This window comes from Oryzias melastigma, linkage group LG1 (assembly GCF_002922805.2).
Source record: "Oryzias melastigma strain HK-1 linkage group LG1, ASM292280v2, whole genome shotgun sequence".
In the NCBI taxonomy this organism is placed as follows: domain Eukaryota; kingdom Metazoa; phylum Chordata; class Actinopteri; order Beloniformes; family Adrianichthyidae; genus Oryzias; species Oryzias melastigma.
Genome location: NC_050512.1, coordinates 214,423 through 224,251, shown reverse-complemented (window position 1 = coordinate 224,251; position 9,829 = coordinate 214,423). Strand labels below are relative to the sequence as shown.

Below are 9,829 nucleotides of genomic sequence, written 5' to 3'. Positions count from 1 at the left end.
TTTGTTTTTGAACCCATAAACTCAAGAATTTTGTGATCTCTACTGAGACAGAGAGACTTTAAACACTGAAGAAAGAAAAAGAAGACTTCTACAAACAGGTAATTCATCTGTTTCTTCTGAAGGAGCAGCACATAGACTTCATAAGTAAAAGAAAGTCAATAACAACAATCTTGGGAATTTTTTTTTTCTATGCTACAGTTTGTATGCAGAAGGAATATACTGAAATTAAATTTTAAACAAGAGTAAATCTGACAGATGACGTCAGTGCCTCACCTGCTGTGAACCTCACCGCATGTCACTGATCATACACACACACACTCTTCTTCCGCTCATACGGACCGGGTCGCGGGGGCAGCAGTCTAAGCAAAGTTCCCCAGACTTCCCTCTCCCCGGCCACTTCCTCCAGCTCCTCTGGGGGGACCCCGAGGAGTTCCCAGGCCAGCCGAGAAACATAGTCTCTCCAGCGTGTCCTGGGTCTTCCCCGGGGCCTCTCCCCAGTGGGACATGCCCGGAACACCTCACCAGGGAGGAGTCCAGGAGGCATCCGGATCAGATGCTGGAGCCACCTCAACTGGCTTCTCTCGATGTGGAGGAGAAGCGGCTCTACTCCGAGCTCTCTCCGGGTGACTGAGCTCCTCACCCTATCTCTGAGGGAGCATCCAGCCACCCTACGGAGAAAACTCATTTCAGCCGCTTGTAGTTCTTCTCGTTCTTTTGGTCATGACCCAAATCTCATGACCATAGGTGAGTACTGGAACGAAGATCGACCGGTAAATTAAGAGCTTTACTTTCTGGCTCAGCTCTCTTTTCACCACAACGGACCGGTACAGCGACCACATAACAGTGGACGCAGCTCCAATCCGCCTGTCGATCTCACGTTCCGATCTTCCCTCACTCGTGAACAAGACCCCAAGATATTTAAACTCCTCCCCCTGAGGCAGGAGCACTCCACCCACCAAGAGAGGGCGAACTACCTTTCTCCGGTCCAGAACCATGACCATATCCAAACAAACTGGAGGAATGTGGTCAAATAAGAAGCTATATCATGCAGACCTGACTTGGAGAAAATTATTGCAGCTTTTTCTCCTCTCCTTTACTTACTGTCATTCATGTTTTACTTGTTTTAACAAAAGCTTTTCATCTGCAACTTGTACAAAACTTTCTTGTAGCAGTAGAGCTTCGCTACTATCCTCTTCACAAATTTAGAATGATTGTACATTTTAGCTCTATTTTTTAGAGTGTTGCACAGAGAAACACTTATGTGTATTGTTGACCTTTTAACCCTCATTTTGTCCATTTTGATTCACAAACCAAAAGCCTCTAACTATTCCAGAAATTTGCTCTAAAACCAGAGATCTTGCTTTCCAAACACTTCTCTGTTGTCTTTGTCTTTATGAGAGATCAACTCTGCTGAGTATTTTGAAAATACAGGTTTTTATTCAGAGAGCTTTTTTTTATTTTAAAGCATCTTTTACTGAGAATAAAGCTTTTTTTTTAGCCTGTCTTATGATTGAGATTGTTCTCATTTCTTGTTTCTTTGGACTTTGAACAAGCTGGAATAACCCCCTCATGATTGGCTACAGTAGTTCCTCTAAAAACAAGACTCGGAGCGACTCGGACCACGTGCTGTTGACGGGTTGCAGTGTGGTTGTATACATATCAGAAAGTGACGGAGAAGGTTCCGGCCTGATTTCGCGAGGGCCGGAGATAAGGCACTTTTAAAGAGTCATCTAAACACCTTGTTTTGTCCCATTCATTTAAACCACATGTGTCAAAGTCGAGAGAAATTCTATCCGGCCCGCCAGATCATTTTATTTTATTGTTGTTAATGCGCTAATTTCTAACTTGTATATTTTGGCGAAATGTTTTTTATGGAGGGTAAAATATTGAAAGTTATTTAGGGTTTAAGTTGATTTATTCTGTAATAATATTCCTGTCTTTTTATTATTCATAATTATGTTTAAAAGTTAATTTTAAAAATTGCCATTCTGCTAGCTTTTTGGCATTTACTAAGATTTTTTAGGCTATTTTGGAGTTAAGCTAAAATTTCAGCTACATACTAGCTGTTTTGTGTATTTTTTTTTTTTGTTCTTTTTAGGCTATTTTAAGTTTAGCTATTTTTATTAGCTAGATCCTAACTGTTTTGGCTAATCTAAGTTTTTTTGTTGTTTTTTAGGCTAATTTAGCTTTTAACTATTATTTTAGCTGGCTATCAGCTTCAGCGTTTTCAGCTATCAGCACCAGTATCTAGAGCGGTCAAATTCAGTTTCCAGCATTCACACTAGCATTATTCCAGGTAATGCTATTTATCTAGTTGATAATTATGTTATAAAGTTACAGTTTTAAAGTTTTAAAAATGTCGTTTTAGAGTCTTTGATAAATGTTTATCTTGTTCGGCCCAAGACCTATAAACGGTTATTGGAGGAACCCCTGCAGTCATCAACCAATCAGTGAATCAGATAAGTATTGCTCTTCTCCGATTTGTGGGTTTGATGAGTTTCATTCAGACAGCACAGACAGTGATGGAGATAAAGTGTTGTGGGCTTGATGGATGGGATTGAATAGAATGCAGAAACCAACGACAGGTTTGACCACAATAGTAAAGATAGGCATCATAAAGACGTTTTTATTTTTTAAAAAACATTCTTCTGCTCTTGTTAGTGTTTTATTCACACATCCAAGATGCAGATTTCAGAAAGGAAACTAGAAGAACGTGGTGATGTGATTCCTCACACAGTGAGGTCACCGCTGTCAGAGTTCACGGTCAGGTTTCGGGGCAGTTCTCCGTCACGCAGCCACATCTCGCTACAATACCACAAAGCGTTCGCCGTCAAACAAGACAGGCTCCTGGAGACGAGCTTTTTCCAGTGGAGACGTTTCAGTGATAGAGCAGCTTCCTGTCAGTCTTCTCTGCAGCTTCCTGTCGTCAGGACAGGTTGGCGATGTTGGCCAGGAAGCGCTGAGCCCACCACTCCTCCAGATCTATAGGCACAAAGTCTGCCGAGGAGGACAAGGATTAAAGTTTGATCTCTGACCCAGTTTTCCCTCCACTGATAATCAATCATCAATGATTAAATGAAGGACAGGGAAAGGTGAGCCGAGGACATACACGATGCAGACATTTTGTTTTTGTGTCCAAATGTTTGGAACCAAATTAAAGGGATTCAGATTTCAAAGTGTTTATGGGAATAAGAAGTGAATCGTCTTGAAATTGAAGACGAGTCTTGTATCGTTTAAAAAAGTCAGATTTCCACGACCAGGAGGACTGAGCAGAACAGAGGCTGCAGCACGCGGGTATCAACAGAGAATGAACCAACCACAACTAAAACAGCAAAGGTGTAAGTAGACACAACAGCTGAAGGCTAAGTAAATGCAGCGTGAGAGTTCTGAGGCGGCTTAAGGTCAGCTCAGCGCTGATGAAGGTTCAAAGTCTGACAAGTAACTGAGCAGGAAAGGCGTTATCTGTCAGATGCAATACACTACAGCAAACAGAAGATTTTATCGGAGCGGATTTACTTTGAAGTTTCACAGTGGAAGCATGACAAAGAGGAAACGTACTCTTCAACACAGCACTGGGGGTCTTCTCCGTGTATTGAACAGGTCCATGATGATCAGATGAATCCCCTCTGTCTTCCAGTTTCTGCTCCACCTCCTGCCACACTGTAAAACAAGCACAGGTGGAGTCAGCCTGGTATACCACAGACATGTGGTCTAATACCAGGCATCAGAACATGACGGGTAATAGAGACAAATCCGGATCAAAGACCTGGATGCTCTACTTTAAGAGAAGAAACACATAAACTAGTCAAACTAAAGGAGAATTTACAGCTAAATGAGCTCTCCTCTTCAATCTCAGTCACATATATATATACACCCCCCCGTAAAGACAGCTGGGACTAACACTTAAGGAATCTGCTGCATGCATGGTGACCATTTGCTATACAGTGTTCTCCAATTAGCGGATCTTTTTTTCCGTCACAAAAACTCAGATGACTCTAGATGCTTGTATGAAACTTTTGCTTCAGAAGGTGCTGCAGGAATTTCTCAGGAGGGGAGTGCAGTTACAAACCCGTACGCTACTCTATGGCAAGCCAAAGAGGTCAATAATCGCCATGTAAAGCACTGTAAAAAAAAAACAGCATATTGGCCATCAAGAACAAAGATTTTAATGCATGTTTTAAAAGTAGCACCTAAATTGTGCCGTCTAGTGCTTCACCTTTATAGGTTTTGGTTGTATGGGGTTTACTGCCCTCTGGAGTCACGCGAGACTAAGACGTTATTCACATCTTGTCTTCAGTTAGGGAAGATTCTTTCCTCCGTGCATATTTTGTTTAATTGTGTTTCTGGGTGTTGAATTTGGGCATTTTTGTGACTGTATTATCAATGTTCTGATAACCTAAAGTCACAGATTTGTTATTGTCCATTCATGTTAGAAATAAACCAGAGAGAAACCGAAGACGCGTCGTCTTTATTTGAACACAACGCAGAGGAATGGGTGGACCAGCTAAACGTGGGAGATGCCTGTTACACTAGCGCGTTCAAAACCACCCATCGAAAACTGTGTTTTGTTGAATAACATACATGCGTCAAATACACCGTTTTGCTTGAATAAATCCAAATCCATCTTGTGGCCAAGAGGTTAAGACAACCGCACATTAACTGTTTATTCTCATGCGGGAGTGATGAGTTCAATCCCACGGCACTTATGTGACTCAACAATATGCCTCTTTCAATGCGGGGTTCATACGAGGCAAAACGCCGCTTTTTACGCCCATTTTGGGACAACAAAAGACAGCATAATTTACGTGCTACTTTTAAAACATGCGTTAAAACCAGCGTTTTTCATGCCAATTATTGACCACTTTGGGTTGCCATACTTAGCACGCACACACATACACTCAGCGAGCCTGCATGGAGAAATGGCATCAGCTGACTGAAGCGGCTCGAAAATATCCTGATAATCGTAGAGGATGATTATCATCCAGATCAGGTGTTTATTATGGATGAAACTGGCAAGTTCTGGATGGATGAACTGATGCTGGAGAAAGCACAAGTTTTTTTTAAGGCACAGAGTAAGTCATCAGGAAAAGTTCACAGTCTGTTGTTCTGGATAAAAAAAACAAAAAACTCTTTATGTTGTGAAATACTCCAAATGTTCTTTAATAAATGTTTACAAAGCATGATCAGAAGTGTTTTGGATGAGTATGGATCAGTGATGGACATACTTCGGCAGCAGGGGTGGAGGGCAGGGTGGAGACGGGGGTTCCAGTCCCTAGCCCTAGAGGGGATTACTGTAGACATCCATTTTTTGTTTATATACTGCAAATGTTTTATTTTAGGTTCATAGTGTTCTGGATTCACTCTTAATTTAGAGGAGATAAAACTCTTCATCTGGACCCTAAACAGACTCCATATCATTGATTTGAAACTAAAGATAAAAACAGAAGAGAAACACTCCGTCTTTAGGGCTTACAAAACGGATCTTCCATGATCCCTCTCATGAATGGACTCACCTTTATAAACAAATCTGACGTTCTCTTCGTGTGCAGGAGTGAATCCCTCGGCGGCGCCCTGGTTCTTCTTAGGGAGCACGCTGCTGTGGCGTTTCCCATTCAGGCGGTTGAAGACAATTTTTGGGGCTTGGGAGCTGAAGAGGACAGAGCAGGAAACAAATACTGTTTAACGCTTTAGCACTGGAGCTCCAGTGATATGTTCTTTGATTTACTGTAACTTTTCAATCGTTAACATGATAATTCCAGCAGATTCTAAAGGAGAAAAGCGGCTCGATGGGTGGTTTTGAACGCGCTAGTGTCACAGGCATCTCCCACACACCTAAAACCTGGTGACAGTGACCAACCCTCCCCCACAAAAACAAACAAACAAAAAAAGACATCAGAACAGTCAAAAAATGAATGGGGCCCAAATCTCTTATAGGGCTCAAAAAACACATAAATTCCACTAACAAAACCAAAATACATGTTGAGAATATCCAAAGGAACTTCTGAAACTATTATGGGATGGCCACAGGACCTAAAGCTTGGTGGCCATTTTTTGATAGTGTTGTGTGTTTTTTTTTTTTTTTTACATTTTCTCACAATACGGTAAAAGAAAACTTTTGTTCAAGAGAGCTCCATGAAATTGCACACTCGCCACCAGGTGAAGTCTACAACCACAACTGAAGTTTTCATCTTGAATAATGCTAATAATTTAAAAACCTGTAGTACCTTTTACAAGTGTACGTATTGCCTCCTGACTCCTCAAACCTCATTGGGAAGCTACAATGTTGATAATTAAGTTTATCAATTTTGAACGGCAACGGTGTGGCGAGCTAAAAAAATGGTGTTCTCACACATTATTACCAGAATATTGTGAACATTTAATACATGACTCGTTAGCTTAAAACAGGAGTGTCAAACTCAATCGCACAAGGGGCCAAAATCCAAAACACACCTTAGGTCACGAACAGGATAAACATTTATTGAACTCTAAAACTACATTATTAAAACTTTAAAACCATAACTTTTTAACATTAATATAAAAATAAAAAGCAGGAATATTATTCCAGAATAAATAAACGTAAACCTTAAATAACTTTCAATATTTTACTCTCCATAAAAATATATTTTGTCAAGATAATATTGCAGCATTAATAGTAATAAAATAAAATGATCTGGAGGGCCGAATCTGGCCCCCAGGCCTTGACTTTGACATATGTGGCCTAAAGGGTAACCAAACAGGGAAGTTGGAGGCTGACTCCGCCCACAGCTGAAATGTGAAAATCCAGTCAGAGGGGTGGGACTGGAGAACAGGACTGTTATCATTACTGGAGCTGCAGATCATGACATCAGACTTCTGAAGCTTACATGGTTTGACCAATCACAAAATTCAACTGTAATACATGTAGGGGGCAGCACACAGATGGTTTTTGACAATATTTTCAAGAATGAAACAGTTTTATTTTAATTTATCAAAAATTTGGCAATGACCAACAGACAGCACTTTTAAAGCCCCATTAATAGAGGTCAATGGACAAAAAAAGTAGATTTAGGGTTTGGTTACTCCATAAACTGAACAAAACAATGTGAAACACAACATGACCATATTAGTAAGGATGTAAAAAAATAGATACGCACTGAAAAATGGATCGGGCTGTGGCAGTAACAGCAGTATCGGCTAGGGATGTAAAAAATGGATACGTATCAAAAATTGATAGAGCAACTGCAGGATTGTTTGAAAATCACAGATACCAACAAGATAATGTTGATTAAAAGCTATAAAATCAAGAAGTTCATAATCGATTTCTGGCAAACTGCAGTTTGTCTTTCAGTTTTTAACCTCTTTGTATTTTAATGTTCATGTGATGCAAACAAAAAGACGTCCAAACATAAGCTTGCTTATTCCAAATTAATATTGAATACATTTCTCTGTCAAATGTCATGCATTATTATTCTTTATGGATTTAAATGCCAAATGAATAAGACATATCAAGATTTTAGCGTTTTTGGTAAAACAACCAGACTGCGGCAGTAAGTATCGATTTGTGGAGCATGTATCGAGATACATTTGGGATGGTGTGAGAGGGAGACGCACACAGACCTATGAACGGTCGGTGTCGTTTGAAGTTCTCTCACACTTTTGGTGTTTATTTTGTTTTTAAATAAAGTCAGAAAAAGGAAGAGCGTCTCGTCAGCTGATGGATGGACGTGTTACATGATCGCGCTCCCGGTCAACGTGGAAAGTATTTTTGGCGCACGCGGTTGTTGACACAGCAGCACGCGCACAACGCGCAGCAGCTGCAGGTAAACACTCACCTGGATGCGAGCCAGGACGTCGGCTTGATCTTTAAGTCGCTGAATTTGTTCTCGACCTGCTGCGTGGGACCTGCGACAGCCGAAGATTCCCTTTCAACTAACTTTATGCAACAAGACCACAGCGTCTCCAGACATGAAAGATTGCATCAGGACTTGTGCCGCGCGCGCGGGCGCACAGCCGCTCACCTGTCCTCCGTTGTGTAACGAGTTTGCTGGGACCTCTGGTAATGGTGTACATCATGTAAAGCCCGCGAGCTGCAGGAATCCGGTCGTGTCCCGGTTCCTCACCGGCCGGTTCCAGATTCTGAGCGTCAGCTGCTGATTCTGACCCGCTTCCACGCGTGCTTCGGGTCGCTGTCCTGGTTCGGGGCTTCAGGGTCGCGCTGCAGCCTCGGGCTACTGTCACGCACCCGCGGGGGGCTGCACGCTCGGGGGTGTAGAGCCGCCTCGATCCGACGCCCGCTGCGTGTGCCGTGGACCGCCGTGTAGGTCATTCAAGGAGATCGCAGGTCCACATGCTGGGGAGGGAGGGGGGCACTTCCTGATGTCCCGGGACGGTGACACGCGGCGCCGGTCACGCGCTCGTCTGTAGCCCGCAGACCCTCCGGACCTGCGCGCCAAAGTGTCTCCGACCGACAGGTTACAAGGCCAACGCGCACGGTACCGTCACCGGTACACCGGCAGCTACGGGGAGGCAAGCTCACTGGGAGCAAGTCCACACTTCCGGGGAAAACTTTCAAAATAAAGACCATTAGTATCTTTCTAGTGTTTCTGAAACCGAACCAAGAGACAGAAATATAGTATATACTTTATAGTAATAGGATGTAATAAATAGTATATAATAATATATACTACACTATATATTCTACTAATACATAGGCATATACACACACACATATATATTTATAAATAACAGTCTTTGTAGTTTTTTTCCCCCTCAGTTTTGTTGATTGTGTTTATAAGTACATACACGCAGCCCCCCCCCCCCTGCACACACACATATGTATAGCATGAAACACAAACAAAACACATAAAATAATTCTCATTTCATTTGTCCCTAACATGATCCATTCTTTCCATTTTAGATTATTTCTGGCTACATCACCTGAAGATGACAACTCGCAAAACTTTCTCCAGTTTCATCCCCTATAAAGACTGTCTTTAAAATAATGTAGTCAGTAATAGTCATTTATTAAAATACAGATTGAAAATGTGGAGCATATATTTTTGACCACTTGGAGGCTTAACAGATCAGCACTTTACAACCTTAAAAAACATGAGAAAGAAAGTACAACCACCCCTTCCCATTATAGCTACTACTTCTACAAAACAAAACTGTTTAGGAAAGACTATACTATAGAGGGTATATTATTAAGAAAGAAAATGATACCACACAGTACAAAACAGAACATTTCAGAAACATAAATTAGAAAATGAGAAGCCTTATGGGACAATGGAGGGACAATCATGATGTTTTGGTACCTTGATGATTTTTTTCTTTAATTGTTTTGTGTATTTTGTGAATAATAGGTCAGTATTTTAACATGTACAAAAGCATATATGTAATACAAGATTAGGTGTAGGAATTAACAAGATTTTCTTCATCACACTCCTTTTACCAGAACTTTATCGCTTCCTAATCATCACATTTATATTTAACTATTTTGTGTTGGGTTTGACAATCAGATCAAATCATTTGTGTCACTTTAAATATCAGTGATCTTAAACATACAGTAGAATATACATGTTTTTTTGGAAATGTGTTTTTCCTTTGGGCAGTGATTATTGATGCCTGTCTACAGTTCCATGACTTTTCAATAGTTTTAGCAATTACAATGAAGTTTTTTTTATGATTGGCTATTGAAGAGGCTTCTACATAATGTGTGTTTTCTTTTCCTCCTTTTTTTTTTGTTACTTAACAAATTCAGTTTTTCACGGTTTTTTTTTCTTGCAACTTTTATTTTGAAGGCGGGAGGACTTCAGATCCCTGTTTTGTTTATTTCCAGTCAGACAGAAAT

The 9,829-nt window shown here is 41.0% G+C and overlaps 1 protein-coding gene across 1 annotated transcript; it reads right to left on the bottom strand.

Annotated features, from left to right (window-relative positions):
• Nucleotides 1-2,600: 2,600 nt before the first annotated feature.
• mcrip2 (MAPK regulated corepressor interacting protein 2) lies at nt 2,601-8,519 on the bottom strand. The gene is made up of 5 exons (XM_024259328.2): nt 7,998-8,519; nt 7,812-7,881; nt 5,514-5,647; nt 3,559-3,660; nt 2,601-2,997 (listed from the first exon to the last, which is right to left on the bottom strand). The coding sequence occupies exons 1-5, from the start codon at nt 8,050-8,052 to the stop codon at nt 2,927-2,929; spliced, it is 432 nt and encodes a 143-aa protein (XP_024115096.1). The 5' UTR covers nt 8,053-8,519; the 3' UTR covers nt 2,601-2,926.
• Between the last annotated feature and the right edge of the window lie 1,310 nt (nt 8,520-9,829).

What these genes read in the sequence shown, in the direction of transcription:
- mcrip2 (XM_024259328.2), bottom strand. Translation starts at nt 8,052, where the DNA reads ATGATGTACACCATTACCAGAGGTCCCAGCAAACTCGTTACACAACGG. An exon ending in ACGTCCTGGCTCGCATCCAG is followed by an intron (nt 5,648 to 7,811) that starts GTGAGTGTTTAC and finishes TGTCCTCTTCAG; the next exon opens with CTCCCAAGCCCCAAAAATTG. An exon ending in CGTCAGATTTGTTTATAAAG is followed by an intron (nt 3,661 to 5,513) that starts GTGAGTCCATTC and finishes CTTGTTTTACAG; the next exon opens with TGTGGCAGGAGGTGGAGCAG.